Here is a 26,574-nt window from a genome sequence, read left to right on the forward strand (position 1 = left end):
ATATATATACAATTATACTGAGTGGTAAATATGTCAATACACTACGCGGGCAATCATCTTATATTAACTGTGCCGCCTTTTTTTTTTCTTGACGGTCGGTGTGTTTTTACGATGTGAATATCCGAAATGTCATCTTTGGGTCAAGATTTATCTCTTGTTGGTTATTTCTTTTTTTTTTTTGCGCACGCATGTTTTCTTACGTGTGTGTCACGAGCGAAGGAAAAAAAAGATAAAAAGAAGGAAAATAAAGGTGTTTCCGCATATCAATATAATATTATACATATTTTTACACTTCTGTAATATGTGTGTATATATTTATTTGTTTTGACATATGTGCATATTATATTATATCATATTATATTATATTATGTGACTATGCTTATGGTGACGGGAGCCGATGAGATGGTTTTGAGCACTTGTTTTTGTGCTGTTTTTCTTCATTGCTTGTAGGCAGTTTGATATCAGTGAGACTATTTGAAGTATTTCTCAGTAAACCTTTTCGCTCCCTTCCTTACTTTTTGTTTCTTCCATACTTCATTTTTTTTTTCCTTTTGATGCACATGCTTTCATGTTTTTCCTCCTCGACTTAAAAGGGGGAAAATTAATGAAAGAAAAAAATGGCAGGGGAGCTTGAAGAAAGGAAAGGGTGTTGATTAAAAAAAAAAGGATTCTGGAACAGAAGGAAGGAGGAAATTGATAAGTTAATCCGCAAAATAATAATAATATTTAATGGTCCTGGTTTTTCAAATCAGTTTCCATATAGACAAAGAACTGAATTGTGTTGAGATGTTTCTTTTGCTGCTGTTGTTGCGAGAGTTTAAGCACTTCCCTCACATCACTGGACTACACAGTGTGATTGTCTTCATTAATGAGTCTATCAACGACTTTCCTGTCGTTTCTTACATGAAGCTGTTGGGAATTACACTTATATTAGCATATTTATTCATATATTCTTTTGTGTCTGACTTTCATTTCTCCTGTGTGATGCGGAACAGGAGTTTATTTTCCCTTTTCCACATATACATACTCACAAGTATATACATATATAAATGCGTACGTTTGTTTCTAAAATGCCCCATCTTTACAGTATGCTTTTCTTAATTATGACTTGGTCTTGCCTAAAGGTGGAAGGCAAGGATGTATGCTGATGAAGAGGAGAGTCGTTTCACTGGTAATATTCATACAATGCCTTCGATGACTGCAAACGGTAAGAATAAGGAATCCGCAACGGAAACGACAGATCTGCTCAGGAATGGCGGCTCCAAAGACGATGAAAATGTAGGTTATACATCAGTCTTCACGCAAACAATTGTCGTTATGCGACATGGGGAGAGGCGTGACGGGTCGGTGGATGCGGAACCGGAAGCGGATCCTCCTCTTACAGAACAGGGTTTAGCAAATGTGTCAAACGCAGCAACAGAGCTTCGTAACATTCTTGGAAGCAGAACAACACAGAATTTGCAGATTTTGACCTCACCGTTTTTAAGGACTATGCAGACAGCTGAGAGGCTGCAAAAGTGTGGAATAGGTGTAAGACGGCAGCGAATTGTAGACAACAACCTTTGTGAGGTGTACGGGCCATTGAGAATTAAAAGTAAAGAACCACCCCGCTTACCCGATGATGCTGTGGTGTCCGGACGTGGGTCGCTGCCTCTGTGGGGGGAGTCCCTCGAGTCAGCAACAAAACGGTTTGCTGATGCGTTACAAATGAACTCACGCACATATTCGGAAGCGAATCTACTATTCGTAACACACGGCGATGCCTTAGGTGCTATCGTTTCTGCACTCTATCCAATGCGGATGGTTTATGAGGCGGAATACCTCTCTTTCATTGTTCTGCGGAAAAATAAGATAGAAAATAGCTTAGCAAGTGGATGCCGTGAGTTTGAACTTGTGGCTTCCAAAGGTGTGCAATGGATGGTTACAGGTCCGGAGGATTGCGACCCACAAGAGTCGGGTCATGCAGCTTCTGAGGATTCCGCTTTAGGCAAGAAGAGCGACCCTTTCGGGCAACCGAGAGGTGATTCACCTCTTCACATTTCCCGCCGCCCCTTTGGAGCTGAAGACGGTGCGTCACCCATTAATTTACACAACCTCTCCAATGAGGAGGGCCGCGGGTGCTTACTGGATTTTTGGTTACTTTTTGTATTTCGCGTGTTGGCAGTGGCGTCGCAGGCACCTCTGCTTTTTTTCCTTGAGACAAACCTTAAGGATGCTGGTACGTATATCACTGTTGTTTTGCTACTCGAGTTGATATTCTTTTATGCCTCCACCACTGACGAGAGATATTTTGGTTTTTATCAGGCGCTCGTAGCTGTTGAGAATTTTCCTGCAGTTTGTCGGCGAAGTTACAGGTCACTTTCCGGTGGTCACGGTGCGAGCACCCCTCGACCCAATGTACTGTTGGTACTTTGCGCCGCGAGCTTAAAGTGTTTTGCCATTTTTGCTATTGCTAGCGGTGCTGCCGCGTTTTTAAGCCTTTTCCCCGGTATCCACTTCACAATGTTTGATTCGTATAAGATGATATTCAACTCATTCTGGAGTGCGCTGCTGGTATTGTTTTTGCTCTTATTTAACTTTGTCCGTGTATACTGCTACGTGTCGGTAGCTTTGGCGGGTTAATGGTTCCATTGGCGCGTGTGTTTTTGATCTCAATACTCCCAGAAAATAACGCAGCTATGCATTTAGAAAAGGAAAATGAATAAGGCGGTGGGGTGCACTGCACATGGTATAGTGAAAAAAAAAAGGAACAAAGGTAAAATACGAGTGAGGGTATCTGAAAGCACCGGGCGAGATTATTATTATTATTATTATCATTATTTTTTGTCGAGGTGCCGCCCGTATTTTGGGTGCATACGTTTGTTTTCCGCAGTTCGAGACGCGTTGGGAAGACGGTGGTCACCGTTAGAGAATTAATGAAAAAAAAAGCAAGGGGGTCTTAGTGTTTTACAGAGAAGACGGACAATGAATGCATGCTCACGAATGCATATGTGCGTCTTTCCTTTTTTTTTTCTCTCTCTCTCTCTCTCTCTCTCTGTGTGTGTGTGTGTGCGCGCGCATATGTGCTTGTATATATATGATGGAGCTCACTGTTGACGGTTGCACTTTTATTTATGTTAAGTCATGTGTCACACCCCACTTATTATTTCATTTTTCTTTCAGCATTTAGGTAGGGAGGATTTTCAAGCGCTTAGGTAAATAGAAAGCTGGGAGAGTGGTGTCGCCCGCTTGTTACAGTAAAGTAGTTTGCATTTTGTGTGTGTGTGTTATACCTCCTTTGGCTCTCATATAACGCTCGATTATACTCCAAAATTCTCTTCATGCAAACCAATGAACGTGTCGTCACTACTGTGGACGAACTGACATCTCGTGTTGCGCAGCGTTCAAACCTTTCCGGCGACGCCGTTCCCTTTACACCTTCATTTCTTCAAGTTCCAGCAGCGTCAACAACCGTACCAACTACAGTAACGCAGCAATCAGGAGTAGTAACGGTGGCTCATGTGCGTGAAAACGGAGGGAAAGGGATGAGTGAAGAGGGAAAATTAAAGAGGAGAAACCACAACAGCAAAAGCGGCAATAGAAAGGCAAACAGAGACAAAGATCGCAAAGATGTCTCCACGATTTCACCACAACAGCATGGTGGGGAGAGTGGTGGGGATTTGGAAATGTGTCAAGAGGAAATTGTCAAAGCTTTGACATTGGTAGCACCCATTTACAATGCACTGGAGGGTATGACTGAAGACGAGAAGTTGCTTCTTGAGGGTTACTTATGCAACTCGGGAACGAACAATGAAAGCGAAACATACGACATTGACGAAGATGATCGTTTATTTGTTAACGACGATGATGGGATTAACTCGGAGGAGGAAGTGTGGATACTCCAACAGATGATGGACGCGGATGCACGGGTGTGTGAGCAACACGAAGAGTAAAATTTATGAGGATAATTATGGGTTTTGTGGAAGTGAAAACGCAAAATAAACGGTAGGAGGAGTTGGCGAACGAATTAGAAGTGATGTCCATAGAGATGTTGTTAATAAAATTATGATGTAGGTGAACATTACCATTGAAAGGTGCATGCTGGGGCCGAGGATTTTCTGTTGTGTTTTCTCCCTTGCATTACAAACTCTGGGTTGGCGATGGTGATGAATTGGACTCCGTGTGTGTGTGAGAGAGAGAGAGATATCGTTGAAAGTACAAACTAATGACGATAATCCCTTTTATTGTTAGTTAGTTATTTTTTGGTTTCGTACGCAATTGAATTATTGGAGGTCTGCCCTCACTTTTGTTTGTGGGTTCCTTCAAGCGGTATCATAGAAGGGGAAGAAGCACATACGTATTTTTGGTTGTCTATTAGCCACATATTGGAGCAATGTTCACAAACAAGTGAGAGCAAGCAAATACGTACAAAAGGGAAAGAAAACAGTGCATAAAATAATTGCCGGGCTTAAACCCTATATATATATGTGCGTGTGTGTGTGTGTGTGTATTTTTTCATATTTATTCCGGACTTTCTCTTCCCTACCGTAAACTGTTCAGATGCAATCGTTTAGTGGATGCTAGTTCAGGGCCAACCACCGATTATTGGTTTACATTTCATTTGAAATGTTGTTCCCGTGACACAATCCATATCGTGACGCTGCATCTTGTTTGTGCAAAGCAAAATATGGTTTTCGAACCTTTCCCTCACTAAAACGTCTTGTTTTCAAGTTTAATTGCTGTTTGCCTCGTATTTTTCCTCTTTGTGTTTCGTTGTGCTCTTTAGCGTTACTTTCCGACTGTGTCACCTCACTCTTAAAGTTTCGGCTGTTCACTCCCTTCCCCAACATGACGCACAACAAACCTTTCCCCTTTATATCATGAAATGATGAGTTGCGCGTACGGAACTGCAAAATGTTGCACTTAGTTATTTAATCTCTTCGGTATATGTTTTCTACTTTTGAATAGACGAAGCTTAAGTAATAGAGGAAGCATATAACACTAAAGACGGGTTGGTGGTTGTTAAACATTCATTTAACCCCCTTCAGGCTACCCCGGGCCCTATCGGGAGAATTATATATATATATTGTTCTGTGTGGTGGTACATTGTGACGAGTAAAAAAAAGCTTCTGTTGACGGCAAGAGGGGTGAAACGTTTATATTTGTGGATAGGACGCGGGTGGGAGCGAAAGAGTGACCAACTATATAGGTATTTATAGTTGAGTGTTAACGTCGATTTTATTTTTTCTTAATCTTTATTTTTAAACAGGTTTTTTGTACATTTGTTGTTGGCTTGAGAACAAGCCCTCCACCGTTCTTTGACCACTTTTCGAAAGCCAGTCACTGGTGAGGTTGGGGCAATCTCAGGTGATGTGTGCCTTAAGGGATATCGCGTCAACTTCGCCTTTAGGTGATGCCATTCGTGACCGCATTAAGGGAGGTATAATTATTACTACTGGTGAGGGAGCTGGTTCTTCTCCAGCCTCCACAATAAACTCGAGCCCACTTGGGATGGGTAGAGGAAGTGATGATAGTGCACACAGCCCCCGCTCTGGGAATCCGCTCGGGTGGGAGGGGCTGGAGGGACAGTCCTTGCCGTTCTTTGGCACGAGGTCACGGGATGGGACGGATACCTGTATTCACTCACATTCATATGACCAACCACATGTCTGCCCAATATCTATGGAGAGAAACCTGAGGCCAAGCAGTAGCGTTTCGTGGTTATGTGATGAAACCTTGTCGGAGGGTTTAGCCGGCTCACCGAAATCATCATTCTCTCCACTGGTTGCTTCTCCACGGTTCGTCAACCTTCGCGATTCTGTGGTTGCGGCCTCACCATTGGACTATTCTGAAGAGCACTCACCGCGTTTCGCCAGTGGCCCTTCTGAACGAGGCGGTTCATTTTGTTCACAGTTTTCAGACAACATTGCATTAGGAAAACAGTTGCAAGGTGCCCTCGCAAACCCAACTCTGTGGTGCTCCAAGGAGGAATCACCTCGTAGCACTGCGGCGTCGCCGCACTCTCCGCGTGTTGGCTGTTCGGGAAACTGTCTGGAGAGTCCTGATCTCAAAGTTGCCTCCGCTTCTCAACCAGGTCCCGCAGCCCCCTCGCATGATCCATGGAAGAAAGCACTACGTTGTCTTACAATTACTGCTACATTGCAAATGCTTTTATTCGTAGTGGTATTTGCGACTCATTACTTTGTGACTACATGGGTCTTAGTACAGATTCAGGCAAAATGCACAAACAGCAGTTTAGCACCAGCGCGTTGCCACACATTTATTGGGGACCGCCGGCCTCACCGTCTTGGATTCATCACCACGGAAAACTTCACTGTTGTTGGCACATTGTCAGGTTTCGTAGCCACAGCTCTTGGAGTGATGATACTGCGGTATCTACTGTGGCATACGCTGCGTTCCTTTTCGATGGGGACAGTAAGTTTGATTTGCCGTGTGGCGCCTTTACTACAACAAGACAAGGATGCAATTGTTTACCAACTGCAGGTGGCGACCAGTTTTTCAAGGAAAGAAGCTTCAGATGCTGGCAACAAGGAAAGGAGTGAAACCTCTCAGCCGAATGATAAGAAAACCGGTTACGCACCCAATCGTTTATGTGACCATAAAGGAGGTTCCCCCATTTGTGTGTTGGATTCGTCTTGTAACATTCCAAAAGTTAATACCAGCTATGAAAATTTCCACGAATTGGCTGGACCTGATTTTGCCGGTGGTCGCGTCCCCCTGCGTGCGGTGCGGTCACACGAGATAATCCCTGTCTCGTCTTCCCCTCTTTTAAAAAATTTGGATCGCTCGAATAAATTCTCGACACCGACTGCAGTCAGGCACAACTACTGGTCAGTAAGGGAGGTTAGGGCTTCAGATTCCACTTCCTTGAGCACTCAGCAGTCTGATGCATGTATCGATGCGTTTGCACTACCGCGCCCCCGTGAGCTCAAAGTTTGCTGCGACGTGGAAGGTCATCCTCTGAAGACGAACTTGCACAAGCACGCAGATCCTGATAAGTTCGATTCCGCTACAACGAACTCCTCTCAGGAGGTAACGGGTCGGAAAGAGGATACACAAGAGAGCTCATCATGCAAAACCAAGAGCGACTTCAGCACAAGTAATAGTGACCAGTTGTTGTTGGAAACATTCGGTAGCAAAAATGCGATGCTTAGCAATAGTGGTTTCTTGGCACAGCAAGTTACATTTCTTGTATGCCGATTGTTTTTGCCCGCATTGGACCTGGAAATGGAAGGCGTCGTAACGACGAAGAGGTTAAGAGCAGTGCAAGCAATGTCACAGCAATTCACGGAAGTTGTGCTGCGTGTGGCGAGGGAAGAGTTTGGTGTTCCATTTGATATTCGGTTGGACTCAGTTGTGGTGACGTTTCACACACCGTCAGGACCGAATTCTGTCAATTTGGTGAGACCACGTGATTGTGCCTTTCGTCTCGTGTCGGAACTTCAGAAGTTGGAGTCACAATGGGCCCGCACGTCCTCGTTGCCATTTGTTTGGGGAATAGCCATGCACCTTAGCCAACTATTGGTTGGCGTCATCCGCACGCCGTCTGGTCGCACATCATCCCTGTACGGTGAAGAAGTGAGGTTGGCATACCGCGTGACCGAACTTTGTCGCATTCTCGACTGTCCATTACTAATGTTGCAACCATGCTATGATGTTTTCCGCGTCTGTGTGACCGCAGTTCCCGTTGACGTGATACACCGAAGGACGTGTGGTGGAGATGTTCGGATATACTTATACGACCCCAAAGCACCAAAAGAAAGGGAATGTGTGGGAAGTTCCCGTGAGCAGTATGCCCCCCTTATGGCGGCCTTTGGGCTAATGTGTGAGAAAAGGTTCAGCCAAGCATCCGAGCAGTTGGAGAAAGTCTTGGAGTTAGATCACAACGCCCCGCGGCTACACAGGCTTTGCAAGTACCTTGCGCAGGAGCATGAAGGGGAGAAGATGAACTCTTCTCTAAGTGACATTACCAGGTACGTGCGGGAGGGCCCACAGTGGTGTGCAGTGGATAGAGAGGCTAAGAAATTTATCCGAAAGAAGATTGAAAAGGCAGGAATGAGTATTGACATGAATGCCACTTCGCTTTCCGTATCGCAATACCCATTTAACGATGTGGTAGAACCGGGTTGTGCGCAGGGAATCAGTGAAGAGTATCGTTTGTTGCACCGGGTGGCAAATAGTTGCGCTATGATGGACTTGTCACGATTTGGGCAGTGTGAGTGCCACGTTTCCCCGCAGTATTATGCAGCACCAGGAAGTTTTCAACCGAATGAAATACAGTCGGAATGCGCATTGGTGACACTCCGTCAGAATACATTGATGAATAGCAGCATTACTCGTGATGTTTGCATCGTTACGCACCAGCGTAGCTCCTCCGCCTGCGGTGTGATGCCGGAGTGTAACTACAAGAGTGACCGAACCATTGCCGTCGTTGCGCCTCCCCATGGCGAAAATACAATTCAAAACGGTGACTGTTATAACAAAGCAGAAAGACTTGAGTTTGACATTTACGGGCCAGTGGGCGCAGGTTCTTTCGGCAGGGTTTATAGAGGACTCCATCCGGATGGCAATATTGTCGCTATAAAGGAATATCCGGTGCCAAGCATGGATGAAAACAATCCGGAAATTCAATCCACATTATCAGAGATTCGGATGTTATCGGCTTCCCACCACAAAAACATTGTTCGGTACGTCGATAGATGCTTTCAAAACGGTTGTTTGTATATCATCACTGAGTTTGTGTCTGGAGGGTCTCTCGCAGCACTCGTTGAAACATTCCACGGCCTCCCCTGTGACATTATCAGGCGCTATACCGGTGACATACTCCGTGGGCTTCAATATCTTCACGACCGCCAAATCGTACACCGGGACATATCTCCGAACAATGTGCTCGTTAGCATTGATGGAGTGTGTAAACTGAGTGATTTTGGTGGTGCCGTGGAGTGCGCGATGCAACCACCAACTTCTGAAGATAACGTTACACTCACCAGTGATGAAAAGAGCCCCACGAGGAAGCGTACGATGGTGCTCACCACTGAAAGTGATTACTGCTCTACCGGTTCCACGACGCTGAAAACGTGCTTCGGCACACCTGTGTGTATGTCACCAGAGGCTTGCATGGGTGTAGTGGATCCAAGGAACGATATTTGGGGACTGGGAATTACACTTTGCTTTTGTGTTGCCTGCAGTTACCCGTGGTCACAGGAGGACACAGCCGATGTGCGTTCCTTCATTAGTAAACTACGCCGTGGGTGTATTAGCCCGGAGCCGCCTTTCGACTTAATGGACGTTCACTTTGCTGATTTTGTTCGGCAGTGCCTAAAGCGAGATGCGAAGGATCGCCCATCAGCATCTGAGCTTTTGTTCCATGACTTTATGGTAAACTAAAACCAATGGGTATCGTCTAGTTAACCTGGTGACATGTAGCAGCGGGTTGGACATGAAAAGGAGGAGGTGGCAACGACACTAAAGGAAACGTTACTGAATTACCGGATTGGTTTTGCTGCTTCGCTATGAACTTCAATTCATGACATTGCGATAAGCCGAAGATGACAACAAAAGCAAGAAAAAGGAAAGGAGAGAAAAGTGCTCTGAAATGGAGAGTAAGAGGAAAGGAGAAGGAGGAAGAGGAAGAGGAGGAAAGGGTTAACATACAATGTCAGTGATATAAATGTGGTTCCTTCCACAAATGACGGCATGTAATGGCTTTACATTTCCTGCACAGCGTGGTCCTCATGATGGGAAAAAGGAGGGAGTGGAGCGGGTGTTGTGTGCTGTTGGTGCTACGGATACGTAAACAAACACACACACACACATATATATATATATTATTTGTTGAGAAGGTTTATTTTTTCCCCCCTCTGTATTTAACGAAACGGACAACTTTGTTCGGTTCCTTCTGCCGGGGATATCAACACAAAATTCACAGATGAAACTGGGAAAGGAGGAAAGCAAATGCAGTCAACGTAACAAGCTAAAACAACGGTCACGGCGTGCAATGCACATATTTTAAGAACGTGTGAAGAAAGTGCACATCTTTTACCTCCGTTTCATTATCATTAATATCATAATAATACTATTTTTTTTTTTCGTTGGTTTCGTTGTTGTTTTTGTTGTGTGATTCCATAATTTTTTTTTTTTTACCTGACCCTACTTTAACTACACAGTGCGACGCGTCTATTAAATAAAAAGTAAAAAAAAGAATATTTGTTGTGATTACCGTTCGAAAAAACTGGTTTGAATATATATATATATATATATATATATATAATGTGATATATTTCTTGACGAAGCGCGTGGGAACGTGGATGTGAGGTGGTGCAGGAGGTAGTTCCTCTTTTTTTTTTTTGTATCGCTTCCATCAATACCTCCATACAATATAAAAAAAACAAAAAATATACCGAATCGTTTATGAATTAAATTAATGTATGCGTGTTCGATGTTGTTTCCGAGTTATATATGTGTACCTATATTAATAATAATAATCATTATTATATATATATATATATATATATATATATATATATATATATATATATGCTAAATTTGTTTTCTGCAGTTTTTATTAAGGCGGTTGACATATTTCTTGTCTTTCTTTCCCTCCGCGAATCTGTTCAACATTGTCACCATCGTGACGTCAATAATGTCGAATTCTTTGTATATGCATAAGTGATTCAAAAAGATGGCGTGTGATCACATAACCATTTGGCGTTTTTCATTTTATATTATTGTTGTGTATGTACATATATATTTTATTACTTGTTTATTTTAATATTTATCATAAATTCTCGTTAGGGTATGACTGACCTTTCTGTTACTTTTCTTGTGTATATATGTGTCTCTTTATATTACCAATACGCGCTAGTGGCCGTCTGGAGGTGTGTACATTAAATAAAATAAAACTTGTTTATATGTTTATACGCGTAGCGCAGCGTCCGTGTGGGGGACTGAGAAGATGGAGAAGTGGTATTTTATTTCACTATGTCGATCTCTCCCATTATTAGAGGAAGAAAATAAAAGAGAGAATGCTTAAATACAAATTTGTGTACAATTCGAACTCTTCTCGTCACTTGTCTTTTTTTAATATGTTTATTTGTGTTATTTGAGTACTGTACAGTAATTGGAATGACATTATTCCACTTAATTATATCATTACTTTAATTTATTATTGCTTTTAATATCATTTTTTTCTCTTTTTTTTAAAAAAATAAAGGTTGTCGAGTGCCAACACCAACGAAAAAAAAAACAGGAGGAAAAGGGAGCAATAGAACAGGCGTGGAAACGTCACAGCAGTATTTGTACTATTATACGTTTCCATACAAGAAATAACTAAAGCCTTTCATCATAAAACAAACTAAAAGAAAGGGAAGGATATACGTACGCACACAAAACGACAATTACTAAACATTTTGAAGAGAAAAAAAAAGCAGTAAATGCGACAAACTGGAAGTTTTCAGCCGTTCTTCTTGCGTGGAAAAGTAGTGCATGGCAAAGGTCGGGGAGGTTCACAACTTGGTTTTCCAACCGCTAACATTGGTCTCGATAAAGATGTTATGGAGTGCTTGCAACCGTACAAAAACCTTGTGGTTTATGGATGGGGAACTGTTTCACAGGTCCCCGGAAAAGAGCGAGAGAGTTTCGGTCCTTATCCATTTGCCGCCTCTATAGGATTCAACATGCAATTTGATGAAAAAACACTTACCGTTGAGCCATATTTTTTGCATGAATTTGGTTGGGACTTCTACGGTGCCGTTGTGAAGATAATTGTGCTTGGGGAAATCCGAAGCATGGGTTCTTTTCATTCACTGCAGGCGCTAGTAGATACTATAAAAAGTGATGTCCAATTTACACGGGACATGTTGCAAAAACCGCAACTTCAAGAGTTCTCGCGTCACTCATTGTTTGAGTCACCCTCTTCCACCATTCCGTACTTCGAGGATCTACCCGATGAGTGAACCCTCAATTCTTCTCAGTCATGGTGAATATGAAGTTGAGACTGAATGGTAAGAGGAGGCATCCTTATTATTATTATTATTACTATTATTATTGTTTGTCTTATTTTATCGTCAAAGTTGATACATATATCCGACAAGTCGCGTGTTTGTATATATATATATATGTGACAGTGTATTGACATCGCAATACGTGCTTTGATGAGTGTGTGCATCACATTCTCCTTTATCCCCTTTTCGTGTAGCGAAAAACCATATATTCAGGCAGGCGTGTGGGGCGCAGAGAAAAAAGAAGTAAACTAAAGTGACAGCGGTGAGCGAGTTGAAATGAGTTTGTAGTCCCCACTTTTTCGACCAGAGGGAGAAAGAGAAACAGTTTTCGCAGTTTGTGATTTATTTTTGAGTTGCTTGTTGATGTTTGTATGTGCGGTTAGGTTTCGCTTCTTCTTTGTGCTTACGGTACAAATGTTTTTATACCTCCTTTTTTAACCATTTATATTAGTATCCCCTTTACTCATTTTATCTTGTAGAATCCCATTTTGTGTATATCGTTATTATCATTATTATCACTATAGCTTGATGTACAACTCTGGCGGGGAGGTGCGCTCCTATGCTCAGCGCGTGTTCGCCTTGTATAGTCGTGAAAATGTTCTTTCAGTTTCACGCTTCTGCCTTGCCTGGTACGTATTGTGGGGAAAACAACCGAATCCAACCGTAACGGAACTACTCTTTGGTCGGTGTGATGCCTCTGGTGATGGAAACGTGACAAAATATCCGAAGGAAATCTGTGAGGAGGGTTATGCGGCCCCCTTGAGGGGCTCTTCAAGTGATTATTGTAAACGACCTTCAGGTGTTAACACCGTCGCGGTTGGTGCTTCAGTGCCGCCCAATGCAACTCTACAAAGACGAATATCTGAGGAAGAGTTTGTACGGTTTGCTGTTGCATATTATGACTCCATGGGGAATGACGCCTCAGACTTGAGTGACGTGCCGGGAGCAGCAAATCCATTTCATGCCGTCCCACGGGTTGCGCATTGGGCCCACTTCATCGCACTGGCTGGTGACAAGGGATATGTGACGTTACAGGATATTTTAGAAACGGAAAATGTTGCGTGGCTGCGACCCCCTGAATATGAAGATGGCGACGTAAATCCAAAAGGTGTGCGAGGCGGCGGACGTGCCGCTTTACTCTCCCACGCATTTGCTATTGCAGATAGTAACAAGGATGGAAAAGTAGTATTTGGCGACGTGGAAAATTATATGCGACCATTATCATCGTGAAGGAACTGCGGTAAGTTATATTTTCCCTACTGCGCGCGTGTTCGTGTTGTTGTTGTAAAATATTGCGATGGGGTCGAGAAAGGAGTAAGTGTCTTTGGAGAGAGACTACTTTCTGACCCAAGTTTCCCGTTAAGTATGACTCTTTTCATATGCGCTCTACTCCGTTAACAAGCGTCTCCACTACATTTACCGTAGCTAACCAATACACGACTACCCGTGCACATTTCTCCTCTGTTTCTTCACATGAAGGAATCACATGCCGGAGGTCGGCACTCAAGTTTACTGGTATGATTTTGAGGACGCTCCACCTCCATGGAAGAATGAGGAGGAACTGGCGAAAATGCTGGAGCTAAGCTCCTCCATCGAAGGTCCAATCAGTGATGCGCGGCATATGCTTGTGCAACCCCGTGAGGTATATATTAGCATGCGTACAAAACTACGGAACAGACAACAACCATGCAATAGATATTGGAGCATTGTTCTTGAACCACACTTCGGCCCTCTGCTTGGAATGAATATGGTGATGCGCGAGTTGAAAGTGGAAATGGTTACTCGCGAGGAAGCTGAGGAAGCAGTGAATGGTGTGGTAGAGGAGTTCAACGCAATGAGTCAATTATATTCTGCAACGGATGGTGCAAATGACGGGTTGGGTACGGCGCTCTCAGGCAAATCTGCACAAGCTATGGATGTGAAGGTTGCTCCTTTTCTTGAAGTGGTCAGAAAACTTTGCGAACCTCGAAACTTGGACGTGGTCGAATGGAACAGGGATGAGTTGCGCCGCAGGGGACGAATTGCTTTCACGGATTTGCTGTATCACAAGCGTGTCGTAATGATTGTAGATACCTCCAAACCTCATTTCTTGATTTGCCTTCCCGTGACGCACAAGAAAAGACTGACAGACAAGAGAGAAGTGTACTGCATGCAATTGCTTGCTCCAACTGCCAGCCCTGTCCCTTGGAGACGCCTCACGAAATACGCACTGGTGAGTCCGCGGGCGCGTGAATTTGTTATTATTACCATCACGAAGAGGGACAGCGTAAAAAACAGTAATTTGTCTATCGACGTCATTGGTGCTGCACCTGAGGCGAAATCAGCATCGCAAAAAGATTTGGAGGATGGGGAGGATGGTGATTATGACGATGAAGAGGCTGAAGACGAATATGACAACGATGATGATGATGATGAAGAGGATGACGGGGATGAGGATGAAAATAGCAATGACGGTGACAACCGACCTCGTAAGCGTGCACGCGTCGCTGATAGCGTTGATAACTCGGAGACTGACTCGCTTAACAACAATGAAGATTACCCGTTTTTGGATGAGATTGACGCATACGAGAGGATGAGAACCGGATCAGCGCCAATTTTTTCTGCGGAGGACCGTGTGCTGGATGACCCGTTGTTCAATACACCAGTTGCTACTTATCGAAGGGCGTCGCGTGCAACTCGAGAGGGGCGTGATTGGGTATATCGCTTCACCCACCAAAATGATAGGAATAAACTTTTCGCTCTAACTAATTGATAGTGCGTGCACCGTTCGTGTTTCCGTCCTTTCTCCTTCTTACTGCACTCCCCTTTGTTTTTCTCGTTGAGCAGCGCAAAAGTAATTACTTTTTTTCTTTTCATTTTACCAACATTGTGCGAGGAAAGGGAAAAAAAGAATCGCGGTTAAAAGAATAGAACGAGGAAATGAAATGACACCCAATCTGTGGGGAGGCGATGCGGGAAAGGGGAGGAGAAGCGGGTTTGCGAGAAGGGAATGGGAGATGAAGTCATTCGTTTGTGTGTTGGGGGGGGGGGCTGCGAAGGAAAATGGAGACGGAAAGGGGGGACGGTTTTCGTAAATAAAAAAATGTTGATTATATTTATTTATATTTACGTTTATACAATCGATTTTATTTCATTTTATTTTTGTCACCGCTATCCTGCTGTTTTAATAATATTCCTCCATTTTTTTATTGGCGTGTGTCTTAAGAAGACACACTTTATTCCCCGAGTGATGTGTTACTGTGTGCAGCAAAATGACCTTGGCTGCATTTTTTTTTCGTTTTCTTCCCGTTCCCGTTCCCATCCCTTGTCTTTCTGTTATTTAGACTTTTCATTTACCTTAACCAGAATGCACTCCCGGTGTAATGTTGTTGATTCTTGCATTTGCGGACACCCCTTACCGAGACGTTGCATCGGCGTTGCAGTGTTCTTACTGTTCTTTTCCTTTTTTTCATATCTCCGTTATGTCCTATTATTATTATTATCCCGTAAGTTGCTTTGCTCTTGCCCTTCCCCCTCCTCCCCCCAGTTGTCGCTCTCTCGCTCTCTCTGAAATTCTGCGTTCTACTTAATATTTGCACTGACTTTCTCTTTCCGTATATCTACATGTGTGCTTATATCTTCGTATTGACGGTATCCCATGCGCTAAAAAAAAGTGCTTTGGAAAATAGAAGGTAACGTAGGGGAATGTTAAATATTTGCCAAAACTTGTCTTCCGTTGCAAAACCGGATCTAATTGTCGTGAGTGGTCACAAATGCAACATTCAGCGAGGGCCTCAAACTTCTATTGGCACACCAACTATCACAAAAAGGGTTACAGCTTGGGAGGCGCTCATATACCTGGAGATGTTGCTGGCAGAAGATGAGGCATTTGCGATTTTGGCAACGTTTGTTCCACCGCTCGTAGCGCTGTTGCCTCCAGAGAATTTTGCTTCGGATAATTGGGTTTATGTCCATGATCCGGCGTCGCGACCTTTACTAAAGTCAATTTTCGCGCAACTAAAACAGATGAGCGCTGACACACATGGATACAATGAAGTAATGGACACAACTCGTTGGGAAATAATTTTAGTTGATGTAACCGCGACATTTCATAAACCTTGTGTGCTTGATATCAAACTTGGATATGTGCGGCATTCACCGCACACATTACCCGACAAGGTGGAGCGCATACATAAGAGGCAGCTTCGACGAAGCCAACCCATACGATTTTGCGGTGCACATCACCAATTTTGTCGCCAAAATAACGACATCGGGGAGTGCTTTGAATTAGAAGAGTTCACAAAAGACATGGGTTATGCACTGGAAACAGAAGAGAGCCACCGCCGTGCACTTCGCTCCTTTTTTACCACAGCATCCCTAATGACCACATCGAATACCAATGAGACGACCATAATTGACGATCGGCATGCAATGGCGCGCTCGCGGTGCTGCCGTCAGCGCGTTCAAAAGTTAGTTGATTTCTTAAAGGGTCATTTGGGTCAAATGCTATTGGAGAGAATAGCATTTGTGTCCGCGTCGTTATTGATTGTGTACGATGCGACGGGGTGTTGCGGCAGAAATGTTACCGTAAGTGAAGGGATCAATAGTATGAATGATATGGTGAACGTTTATTTGATTGACTTCTCTCGCTCAGGCGACAGGCGGTTACACTTTCCTGAGGAAGTGGTTGGGTTTGTTCAAGGTTTGGAAAAAATTATTTTTCTTCTTTCATGATGAGAACCGGCGATCTTCGGTATTTCGCTTGTTTTAAATTTGGTAGTATGACATGGTGTTTTATATTTATTCGATCTCACTCTCTTTTTACCCCTTTCCTCTCGTTGAAATAGATATATATGTATATGTTATAGTGCACATCTATCTTCTTTTTCAGTCCACTGATTTCTCCCCTTTGTTTCTATTATTCTCTACTTTTCCTTTCCACACTTTCGCTCTCGCGCCACCACTGTGATGATGACCTCAGGGTGCGCAGATGGTTCCCCACCCGCGAGCCGATTAATGTAGCACAGAAATTATACGTTGTTAACTTTTTATCGCATAACACTCTTCAAATTCATACATTTGCACGTTTGCGCTGATGCTTCCGAGTTATATTGCTAGTTGGGAGCTTTTTTTTTGATGCTGCTGCTTGAAATTTTCTGTGGTGGTAAAAGTTAACTTCTTGTATCATCGTACTGCGTAGAGGCATTCATTTGCATGTATGTATGTTCCTGCATACCACATTGATGAGGAGCCGCAGAACTGTTGTTGGAGGTCTGTCGACTTGGGATTACACCGGGTGTGGAGCGTCAGAAGAGCATGATATTATGGATGGAATATGGTTTCTCGTGTTTTATGTGTTTGGTAGCTTGAAAGTTCTTTCGTCTTTTCGATATTTATGATTTGCGACGAGAATCGTGTTTTTGACGCCAGTTATTTTTCGTGTTCAGTAGTTGAGTCCCTCGACCCTTGGTCTCTCGCACGTTTAACACTTAAACTTCCAATCACCCCTACTCGAATTTAAGGATAAAATAGTATTTCAACTGTTGTTTCTTCTTTGTGTGGATAATTCAAGTACACCTTATCTGTTTCTTTCCCCCATCTAATCTATATATTTTGTCTTAGGTATCGCCTCATAGATTCCTTTATCTTAAAGAAAAGAAGATCTTTAGATGTCGAGTGGAAGCCATCGTTCCCCCTCGGCCATGCGGCCCTCCACTCGAATAAGTTCAATTGGTGCCACGAGCAACCGCTCCTCCACTCATAACACAGAAACGGAGCTGGACCCGTTTGTGGCTTCCCTGTCACGCGTGACGGTGTACACAGACATTCCCGACAAAACATTGCAACGCATTATGAGCATTACAGTGGACGCATACAACCGATTTGTGCTCGTTCCCACTCGCAACACATGGCGGAAGGAGGAGGGATCGCGGAAGGAGCTCGAACGCGAGGTGGAGCGTACCGCATTGAGGGATATCGCACAGGCAGTGAAAGTAAATGTAGAAGCTGCCCTTGGAGGGACTTGGCACGTTATTTATGGGCGGTCATTTGCCACATATGTCACACACCAGCAGCGTTGCTTCTGCCACTTCCAGTTAGACGGAGCGAATGTTGTGGTGTGGCGCCATGGCGGTTAGAATGGAAGGGACAGCAGTTAAAGTACGGTTGCTGGCGAGCGCACGTTTGTCCGTACGTATGCACGGTTTGTGTCCTTTAGGTCGCTGAAAATCGCTTGTGATACTCAGAGCGATAGGTCTTCTAATCGAAGTTTGTTTGTGGCAGGCACTTCGTTACTTTTTCCCACTTTTTTTTAAAAAAATTGTTCTTGAAGGCGCTGACACGTGGTTGTGCCCTTCAGTTTTTCTTTCGACGGATCATCGTTGAGATAAATGCAATAACAAGGGATCATTTGAGAAGAAATGAGATAGAAAGAGTGTGTGTATGTGTGTGCGATGGTAGAGAGAATAGGGGAAGGTGAAAGCTTTTAAACCTGATTGGTGCTTTCTTTCTTTCTTTCCTATCCCTTAATCCTCTTGGTGCGGTTGATGTATGTACGAAGGGTTGGGGATGTTGACCCCTCGAGAAACGTGTTCACACTGTGTGTAAAGAAAATATGTGATAACTTAGAGATATCTATGCTGCGTAGTTTTATTTTTCCGTGGTTTTGCCGTTCTCTTTCACAACCGCGTTCTGTAAAGCTCGCTTTCCTTTCGTTCTACACCTTGCCTCTCTTGGATTTGACACAATTTATAATTAAAGCAATAGTTCTGATTAGAAAGCGTTCGGAGAAACGCAGTGAGCAGGCGGAGCCTGTCTTCACCCGTCTCACGAATTTTAGTTTTTGCTTTTTTTTCTTTGGCTTATCTGACAATGCAAGACATGCGTATGTTTAATGTATGTGCTCTGCTCAGCCACAATGACAGCAGTGCCGATATCATTCGAGGGGGGTTTGGAGGTTTTCCGAATGGAATGTGTTTAGAAGATTTTCGTACTTTTGTACTTCAGAACGTATTATCGAAGCCGGAGGGTGAAGAGGGTACCGAAACGCGTCGTTGTACAACATCTAAAACAACCATTATGAATTTACTTACGGATGTGGATGCAGAAACACTGAGAATGAGAAGTGGTGGTGCCAGCGGTCTTCAACCGCGGTTTTCAAAGCAACCCTTGTTCTCTTTTTCACGAAGGAAATCTGGCAAACCGCGCAGCTTTGGTTCGGTTCTCATGGAGGCGGATGAAAATGATAAACTTTGTCATTTGGACTACCTTTTTAGCCTTGTAGATTCCGATCGTGATGGATTTATCACATGGGATGATATGTTACAGCGTGCTGTAGAGGAGGCGACACAAGACATTACATCGGCACTTCAGAGTATGCACTCCTACTCCTTCTTCCGTTCCTCCACAAGATCGAGGGCCATAAAGTCGATTCACGGACTTCCGCAGCATAAATCCCTTTTTGCTGTCGTCACAGGTTCTCATCCTCTAACTCTTATGAAGAGGTCAGACTTCAGTATAGCCAAGCAGTTCACACCGAGGGAAGTTGGAGGTGCAGCACCGACCTCAGTGGAGTACCTTCCGGGACCTGATATTTTACTAAGTTATTCTAGGGACGACGCGACAATTCGTGGTTGGTGGAACTTTTTGTCCGTTAGCCGCATGGGTGTCATGAATCCCTTACATCTGGATGGGATTGTGCGAAGATTGAGATTAGGGAACAGTTCTCTTCCTTACTCTTTCTTCACAGCCGGGAGCAATGGCAACATTCAGCACTGGAAGGTACCCAAACAACGATACGTGTGTGATATGGTTAGCGAGCACGTATACAAGGGCATTCACTCGTGTGAAAGCGGTGGCATTATTGACTTTGTAATGACTGATGAATGGTTCTTCTCCGTGGGGTTTGATCATCGCGTGGTCTCGACGAATGTAGAAACAGGTCGTTCCGTTGTTATGGGTCAGATGACGGAGACCATTCGGTTTGTAGAGTATAATAAACCTTTTAATTGTTTTCCGTGTGTCACATATGGAAACGAACTCTTACTGTGGGATGTTCGTTCCTCGTCCGAGTCTCGTAGTACACCACTTGTCGACGACTCATTTAAGGTTCACAGAGGGAGTGTAATTGGTTTAACCAATGCACCGGGACTGCCGCAGGTGATCACAGCAGACAACACAGGGAGAATAAAAATATGGGATCTTCGGCTTCTTCGTTGCGTGCAGACGCTGTTTGCTGACGGGTCTTCCGAGAGTGACTTTAGTTTGGACATGGTGGGCAAAGAGTTAAACGGGTCAAAAAATGGTACTTCCCACAACTCTAAGAACTTCAAAACTGGAAAAAGTCGATGTATTTCCTCCTTTTGTTACTTTGCCAACACACATGAAATTGTGTCTAGCTCGGCTGACGCATTAGTTTCGCTGCGATATGATCGCCGTAGCGACTGTACTATTGCCGATGCCGACGTCTTATATTACGCATGCTTTGATGAGCAGCATGAACTAATTGTATTACAGGGTCCTACCCGTACAAGTGTGTGGGACGCTAAAGGCGGTTACCGGCGCTCGCTTTTTGATCGAGTCACCCAATCGGATATTCCTATTGGCAGGTATGAAGTTGTTGCCATGTGCGTCGACCCGATACGAAATCGTATATTTTATGCCTTAGCTGAAGGTGTCATTGAGGTTCGTTCATCAAAGGATTATGTACTGATCGACACCTACTCGATGCACAATTCAGAAATAAGGGAAATGTGTTTTAGTTACAAACACAACATGTTAGTTAGCATGGCTGAGAATGGGGTGATTTCTGTTCGCAACGAAAAGCGATCCGTGCCATGGACGATGAGTATTTCCGTCTCCAAAAGAAAGTTGCGATCCCTCATTTTGAGCGACGAACTTGGTTTTATTTGTTGTTGTGACGACCATTACATTTATTTTATCGATTACAGGCAAACGTCCCTCGTCCCTTTCCCCATAGAAGCGCCGTTCCCCGTACACGTGATGGCTATATTCGGTACATTACCAGTACTGGCACTCGGAAGTAAGGAGGGACAGATTGTTCTGTGGTCACTTCCACCCGCAGAAGTGAGTTACACAATGTTAGCTTCCATCAACTTGGAAGGTATTGCAAAGTCTCAGGGCCAAAAACCAATCGCACGGCCTAAAAAGGATAATGAGGACAGTTCATCACTTGGAAATGAAACTACATGGCTGCCACTTGGACTTGGTGAAACCAAGGAATACAAATATCAAGAGGAATTATTACCATCCGTTGCCGCGGCATCCGTCAAGGCAAGTAGTGAGTCCTGCGACAGTTCCCTGTGCAGTTTACTGCGTGAAATTTGCCGCAAAGAATCCAGTAGCTTGATTACAGCCATTGCATTTGATGACGTTTTGCACAACCTTTTCGTCGCAGATGGAAGCGGTAAAATATTTGTTTACTCTCTTTGTCCCTTGGTGCAGGACTATGGACTACTGCCTTGCTCATTTGAGAAGCGCACAAGGTACAGGCTTCGGGATGTGCCGAGAGATTCAAGGCTATCGAATACTCCTCCACTAGCGCACACCATCACCGCCCATCACTCAGCCGCAAACTACATGACGTGGTTTCCTGGTCTGCGGGTCATTATATCATGTGGAGGTGACTCCAATGTAAAACTTTTTGACGTGGACGGAAGGGAGGTTGGGCAATTGCTCATGACACGCCTTCCCCCGAGGCCCGCGTTTGACGCGGTGAATAATGATCGTGAAAGTAGACCAGAAACAGGTACCGTTGTGGTCAAGGAAGCTCCATATTGCCTTCCTGCTGATACGGGCACCACAAAGAAATGTGTAAGTTGTGCTCTGATGGAGGAACGAAGGCAGGAGGTTACCGCGTTTATCACGGAGGAGGATAACTCGGCGGCTCTCGGCGTCGGTCCACTCCCGTCCATCAACAGGAAGCAACACAACAGATCGGCCTTGCGCAGTGCTCGCAAAGCACCTTGTGTAACCCTCGGGGCATTCATGAAAGCAGAAGAAGAGAAAATCCCGGAGGTCGTTGAAGGGGATGTAAAACCACAGCCGGTTCCCGCCGCGACTCCGGAAATCACTTGGTTAGCAGCACTAAAGAGGAAGAAATGGCACCATGCAGCGGAGAGGTCTCGTGGCACGTACATCCACAACAGTGATATGATGACTCGCCCTGCAAAAATAGTTGGATCTTTGCCCGACTCGAAGGTTGAGTCCGGTGAGGACCTGCCAAACAACTTGAGGCGTAACGCAAATCTCCTCGAAAACGTATTGAAGGGAATAGACCCGTCTGTTGTTGGATTAACTAGGACGAAAAAACCAGGTACAGCGGTGACACCGCCACCAGGAGGTAAAACTATATCAGAATCAGGGGATGTCGGATTGAAAAAACTTACTCTTGCTGGTATTCAACTGAGTCCACGTCCTTTCAACAGTGCACTTTCGCCCGGAACAAAAACTCCGCGGTCCGGGTATCGAGGCAAAGTACAACCGATAAAAATGTCTGCTCGCGAGAAGTGGGAGTTTTGCACCGGTGAACCCTTCGACGCACAACACAACGTGGGAGAAGACGATGTAAGTAGGCAGTTAGATGAACTTGTTCACATGTATGAAAAGGAAATGCATCGTTGCTTCCGCGGTGGGAAGAGACATGAGAAAATTAAAAAGAACAAAGCCTCATTCCTTCAAGACAGTTCATAGGTGTAGAGGTTTGACATAATATATTGGATATTAAAAAAAAGAAATTCACCGGTCCCTTGCCTTTGGATTGTGAATTGCGGATCGTTTCACTTTTCATTTTTCACTGTCATACTCACTTTCACTTTTATTTTGTTTACATTGCTGACATCATACATTATCCAACAACTGTCTTTGGCTGAACGACCTATGGTTTCATTCTTTTAGTTGTTTGTAGCGTTGTCATTAGAGCTCTGAGGACGTAGGCAAATATGCACTAAAAGGGTGTTTTGTTTTTTCTTTCCATAAAACAAAGAGAGAGCGGAGAAAAGGGAGAAAGAAACAGCGAAAATGTTCCGTCAAAAATTAAAAAAAATATATGGTTTCTCTTTTTTTGTTTCATCTTCCAAACACGGCCCCATGTTTTTCTTGTTGGTTGTCTACGTGCCTCTTTCCACATCTCAATGCTTGTTTTGATGTCATTTTACTAATATTGTTGTTGTTATTGTTGTGTGCGTATTACAACGATCCGTGTGTGTATATGTGTTTTGTTTGGTTATGTATTTTCTATCCATATGCACTGCTTTCGCTTTTTTTTTTGTCGTGAACAGTTGTGTTGCCGCTGGCAGAAACACAACTTTACGGAGGAGAAAAAAGACAAGACAAAATTATGGAAGAAAAGGAAGGAGAAGATAAGGGGAGAAGAATGATGACAAGTGGTGGGCGTACTTCATTATGGTTTTGTTATGTACATACACAGAGATGTGGCTCTATATCGCAGTCCTCTCATTATTTCCAATTCTTCCCGTTGAATTATGAGGAAATAAGAGGAGAGAAGTATCTATCATGTTATCGATGAGTTATGTGCTGAATTGTGTTGTTGTTTTTTTTTTGCAAGTCGGAAAAACCGTGAAGAACGGAGCGAATACGCAATAATAGGTTCCTCTGTTTGTACACTCCTATTTATAATTGTGATATTTGTAACAATGATAGTAATAGTTGTTATTGTTACAGCTATTGCTATTGTTATTGTTATTTTCTTTTTTTTAAAAAAAATATATTAATTTGTTTTCCACCCCCTCTCTATCAATGTGGTACCGCTGTGTTTAAAGTATCTGACGCACTTATTGATAAGAGAAGCAGATGTCTGTGTATGCGCTCGTCGTGTCTGAACGAGTTTTTCTAAACGTTTGAAATTTATCTCTCTTTTTTTTTTAATTTTGGCATTCCCCATCCCTCAACACACACACACACACACGCACACACAATGTCATGTCAGCGTTAAGAGTGCCCGTAAAGGACCCAGGAAATTTTTTTCCTGGTGGATAGGCATACTCATTTCTGTATGTGTGTGAGGTTGTGCTTAATTAAAGGAATTTAACACCTGGTATAAAACTGGAATTTACTAACGTTAAGAAATGCAAGCCGCTTGTACCAGTAGAAGTGTTGCGGTACTTGGGAAACTGGCCTCCAAAGGCGTTGGTGTGCTTCTATTGTTGGCAATTTTTAGACGGTGGAGGAAGTCACAGCGTGCCGATTCCATAAAAAAACATTTTCAACAAGAGAATGAAGTGAAGGATACAGGGTGCATGACATCCGCTCTTTCTTACTTGCCGATTTATATTAACACTGACAAACTACCTGAAAATATGTTGGTTGGTGCTCCGCTATTTTATCCACCGCAGATGGCTGTTCTCCCTTTGTCGTGGACGGATGCGGTTGGTTTTGAGCGTAGCTGTTTTATAACTTGTGAAGGACCTTTTCCGCACATGACGGCCAATGGGAAGGACCCGCATGATATGTCTTTTTTCTTCCTTCAGTACATGCAACGCGTACCTTTTATGCAGTCCACTGCAGAGAGAGGCCTACCAATAAAGCAGTTGCAGGATGTTGGGTTGTTGTGTTGCACTGACGCTTTCAGTCACATTGTAACTGACCCTGCTGAACGGGTGGTGGTGATATTCGGTCGTAACGGCCCTTATTTTACGTCGCTCGTGATAACGCCGTGTACCATGCCAGAGAAAAATGTAGTGGGAAATATTCAGCTGGCCAATCAAATTTCTTTACAAGATCTGCAGAAACTTCTCGATGCTTGCTGCCCCACACCTCTCGTAGACGAAATCCGACTTGCTGGAACCTCTGCCGGTACGCTGCAGGGGAAGTTACACATCGCTTGCCGCTACGGTAACCGTGTGGTTCAGTTTACCGCTGCATCTGCTCTTACTGTCCGCAGTGCACGTGACAATGAAGATTTCATTTTTTCCCTTGAAGGGGATGTATTGGCACAAAAGCGAATCGTATTTGATGCAGCAACTATAGACGCGTTGATTTCTGGTAAAACACTTGATGAATTATTTTCATGTCCTGGCCCCCAATGCATGCGAGTCTCTTCACTTGTTCAACTAATCCACATGGAGGATCTAACCGAAATATCACATAATCTCGGTAATGGCGCCAGTAATGGTGATGTGACTCGGGAGATTAATTTAAAGGTGTCGGGCTCCAGGTTGTTATTGAGCGCTGGTGAAGTTTCTGTCGTCTTCCACCACGCACATTTAGGCGTTCATTTTCCTATAAACTCACATCACGGTGTCATTTGCGAACCGGTTTTAACAACCGATCTCTGCCTCATGTATTATCCTTTGGGTTCCACTGCTGCGTTGCCAAATGCAATGATGCGTCGTGTGAGGCAGTTACCACCCACATGGGAACGATCATTACACACAGATGATGCCCTCAGACACAATGCACTGTTTCACTTTACGGATTGGATGAGAGGAAGTGTGCCATGCATTACCTGCGATCTGAGCGGCTTCCGATGCGCACAATTATATGAGGAAAAGGACGGGATGAGCTGTCGGACATATGTAGTCCCACTAGCGGAAGAAATTATGGTGCTCCGATGGGAAACGTCAACATGCGATTGGGAACAGCACCTTCCGCATCTGCAAAAATTTATCGACACACTCCACTTGGAGGTTCCAACAGCATGAAAACTATGGACAGGGAAAAAGTGCTGGACGAGTAGAGGAAATGTAATGCAACGAAATCTTTTTTTTTCCTCCTCTTTTGGGTGCTGGTGGCGTTCGAGAGGCTGCGTGAGATTTGCTTGCTTGCTTGCTTGCTTTGTTGTTTTTTTTTACCTTATTATTATTATTTTTTTTTTTACAAAAATTTTCATCTTATTTATCTACTTACCTTGATTACTTTTCTGCGCACAATTTTTTTTTATGGGGGGGAGGGGATTGGGTGGTACAGAGAGGATATATATATTTTATGGAGTAATTAAGTAAAGTGAGGGAGTGCAGCGACATGAAAATCAACGTGAAAAAGGGGGATGCTAACTTCATAAGAATGGTAGCAACAAAAGAAATTAAAACGAAGCGAAGAAGGAAGTGATGTAATGATAATTTGAACCATCAAATGGCTTAGCATCAACAAAGAAAAAAAAAGGACAGTAACTTGAAGAAACTTAGAAGAATATGTGATCAAAAGGGGAGAAGATGGAGTTGTGATCTGTGTGCAACAGACATATGTTGTAAAATAAAAAATGTTAAATAGTGATTTATTACTTACATGAACGGGAATACATAATAAGAGGGGAAAAAGTGAGTGTGTGAAGAAGGTGTGACGGTAATAGGTGTTAAGGAGAACTGAAAGGCTTTAAACAAAGGAACCCCCGACTGGAATTTGAAAAAAAAAAAGTCAATCAAACAGTGAGGAATAAAAATGATGTACAAAAAAGCTTAATGGGAATTTACTTGACTTGTTGCTTATAAAGAGGAAGCGCAATCGATATGTAACCCCTCCGCACCTCATTGCGAATGTGGGATCAAATGATGGAACGACCATTGTTTGCCATTCAATTTTTTTTGTCTTACCCACTTTTTTTTTCGTATGCATTTTC

General features: G+C 43.6%; 12 protein-coding genes across 12 annotated transcripts, besides 18 other annotated features; all 12 read left to right on the forward strand.

Moving 5' to 3' along the window:
- Positions 1 to 9: part of a microsatellite that runs on past the window's edge.
- Positions 10 to 337: 328 nt separating this feature from the next.
- Positions 338 to 369: a microsatellite.
- Positions 370 to 710: 341 nt separating this feature from the next.
- Positions 711 to 731: a sequence feature (AT_rich).
- On the forward strand, positions 730 to 1,101 carry Tb09.211.3380 (hypothetical protein, unlikely; the record flags this gene model as incomplete). Its single annotated transcript, XM_822389.1, has 1 exon — positions 730 to 1,101. The coding sequence occupies one exon, from the start codon at positions 730 to 732 to the stop codon at positions 1,099 to 1,101; it is 372 nt and encodes a 123-aa protein (XP_827482.1).
- Positions 1,102 to 1,137: 36 nt separating this feature from the next.
- Positions 1,138 to 2,622, forward strand: Tb09.211.3390 (hypothetical protein, conserved; the record flags this gene model as incomplete). Its single annotated transcript, XM_822390.1, has 1 exon — positions 1,138 to 2,622. The coding sequence occupies one exon, from the start codon at positions 1,138 to 1,140 to the stop codon at positions 2,620 to 2,622; it is 1,485 nt and encodes a 494-aa protein (XP_827483.1).
- Positions 2,623 to 2,794: 172 nt separating this feature from the next.
- Positions 2,795 to 2,821: a microsatellite.
- A 190-nt stretch (positions 2,822 to 3,011) lies between these two features.
- Positions 3,012 to 3,036: a microsatellite.
- A 284-nt stretch (positions 3,037 to 3,320) lies between these two features.
- Tb09.211.3400 (hypothetical protein, conserved) lies at positions 3,321 to 3,932 on the forward strand (the record flags this gene model as incomplete). The annotated part of the gene is made up of 1 exon (XM_822391.1): positions 3,321 to 3,932. One exon carries the CDS (start codon positions 3,321 to 3,323, stop codon positions 3,930 to 3,932), a length of 612 nt encoding a protein of 203 aa, XP_827484.1.
- A 533-nt stretch (positions 3,933 to 4,465) lies between these two features.
- Positions 4,466 to 4,488: a microsatellite.
- Positions 4,489 to 5,349: 861 nt separating this feature from the next.
- Tb09.211.3410 (protein kinase, putative) lies at positions 5,350 to 9,387 on the forward strand (the record flags this gene model as incomplete). Its single annotated transcript, XM_822392.1, has 1 exon — positions 5,350 to 9,387. The coding sequence occupies one exon, from the start codon at positions 5,350 to 5,352 to the stop codon at positions 9,385 to 9,387; it is 4,038 nt and encodes a 1,345-aa protein (XP_827485.1).
- Positions 9,388 to 9,557: 170 nt separating this feature from the next.
- Positions 9,558 to 9,644: a sequence feature (GA-rich).
- A 596-nt stretch (positions 9,645 to 10,240) lies between these two features.
- Positions 10,241 to 10,269: a microsatellite.
- A 222-nt stretch (positions 10,270 to 10,491) lies between these two features.
- Positions 10,492 to 10,538: a microsatellite.
- A 204-nt stretch (positions 10,539 to 10,742) lies between these two features.
- Positions 10,743 to 10,786: a sequence feature (AT_rich).
- A 353-nt stretch (positions 10,787 to 11,139) lies between these two features.
- Positions 11,140 to 11,211: a sequence feature (AT_rich).
- Positions 11,212 to 11,432: 221 nt separating this feature from the next.
- Positions 11,433 to 11,954, forward strand: Tb09.211.3420 (riboflavin kinase, putative; the record flags this gene model as incomplete). Its single annotated transcript, XM_822393.1, has 1 exon — positions 11,433 to 11,954. One exon carries the CDS (start codon positions 11,433 to 11,435, stop codon positions 11,952 to 11,954), a length of 522 nt encoding a protein of 173 aa, XP_827486.1.
- A 64-nt stretch (positions 11,955 to 12,018) lies between these two features.
- Positions 12,019 to 12,050: a microsatellite.
- A 480-nt stretch (positions 12,051 to 12,530) lies between these two features.
- On the forward strand, positions 12,531 to 13,232 carry Tb09.211.3430 (hypothetical protein, conserved; the record flags this gene model as incomplete). Its single annotated transcript, XM_822394.1, has 1 exon — positions 12,531 to 13,232. The coding sequence occupies one exon, from the start codon at positions 12,531 to 12,533 to the stop codon at positions 13,230 to 13,232; it is 702 nt and encodes a 233-aa protein (XP_827487.1).
- A 256-nt stretch (positions 13,233 to 13,488) lies between these two features.
- On the forward strand, positions 13,489 to 14,754 carry Tb09.211.3440 (hypothetical protein, conserved; the record flags this gene model as incomplete). Its single annotated transcript, XM_822395.1, has 1 exon — positions 13,489 to 14,754. The coding sequence occupies one exon, from the start codon at positions 13,489 to 13,491 to the stop codon at positions 14,752 to 14,754; it is 1,266 nt and encodes a 421-aa protein (XP_827488.1).
- Positions 14,344 to 14,459: a microsatellite.
- Positions 14,755 to 14,991: 237 nt separating the features above from the next.
- On the forward strand, positions 14,992 to 15,552 carry Tb09.211.3450 (hypothetical protein, unlikely; the record flags this gene model as incomplete). Its single annotated transcript, XM_822396.1, has 1 exon — positions 14,992 to 15,552. One exon carries the CDS (start codon positions 14,992 to 14,994, stop codon positions 15,550 to 15,552), a length of 561 nt encoding a protein of 186 aa, XP_827489.1.
- Positions 15,074 to 15,110: a sequence feature (AT_rich).
- Positions 15,553 to 15,686: 134 nt separating the features above from the next.
- Tb09.211.3460 (hypothetical protein, conserved) lies at positions 15,687 to 16,715 on the forward strand (the record flags this gene model as incomplete). Its single annotated transcript, XM_822397.1, has 1 exon — positions 15,687 to 16,715. The coding sequence occupies one exon, from the start codon at positions 15,687 to 15,689 to the stop codon at positions 16,713 to 16,715; it is 1,029 nt and encodes a 342-aa protein (XP_827490.1).
- Positions 16,716 to 17,650: 935 nt separating this feature from the next.
- Tb09.211.3470 (hypothetical protein, conserved) lies at positions 17,651 to 18,118 on the forward strand (the record flags this gene model as incomplete). The annotated part of the gene is made up of 1 exon (XM_822398.1): positions 17,651 to 18,118. The coding sequence occupies one exon, from the start codon at positions 17,651 to 17,653 to the stop codon at positions 18,116 to 18,118; it is 468 nt and encodes a 155-aa protein (XP_827491.1).
- Positions 18,119 to 18,851: 733 nt separating this feature from the next.
- Tb09.211.3490 (hypothetical protein, conserved) lies at positions 18,852 to 22,691 on the forward strand (the record flags this gene model as incomplete). The annotated part of the gene is made up of 1 exon (XM_822399.1): positions 18,852 to 22,691. One exon carries the CDS (start codon positions 18,852 to 18,854, stop codon positions 22,689 to 22,691), a length of 3,840 nt encoding a protein of 1,279 aa, XP_827492.1.
- A 1,008-nt stretch (positions 22,692 to 23,699) lies between these two features.
- Positions 23,700 to 23,734: a sequence feature (AT_rich).
- A 173-nt stretch (positions 23,735 to 23,907) lies between these two features.
- Positions 23,908 to 23,934: a microsatellite.
- Positions 23,935 to 24,085: 151 nt separating this feature from the next.
- Tb09.211.3500 (hypothetical protein, conserved) lies at positions 24,086 to 25,660 on the forward strand (the record flags this gene model as incomplete). The annotated part of the gene is made up of 1 exon (XM_822400.1): positions 24,086 to 25,660. The coding sequence occupies one exon, from the start codon at positions 24,086 to 24,088 to the stop codon at positions 25,658 to 25,660; it is 1,575 nt and encodes a 524-aa protein (XP_827493.1).
- A 112-nt stretch (positions 25,661 to 25,772) lies between these two features.
- Positions 25,773 to 25,794: a microsatellite.
- Positions 25,795 to 25,811: 17 nt separating this feature from the next.
- Positions 25,812 to 25,845: a sequence feature (AT_rich).
- The last annotated feature ends 729 nt before the right edge of the window (positions 25,846 to 26,574 follow it).

Source organism: Trypanosoma brucei, chromosome 9 (assembly GCF_000002445.2).
Source record: "Trypanosoma brucei brucei TREU927 chromosome 9, whole genome shotgun sequence".
Lineage (NCBI taxonomy): Eukaryota > Euglenozoa > Kinetoplastea > Trypanosomatida > Trypanosomatidae > Trypanosoma > Trypanosoma brucei.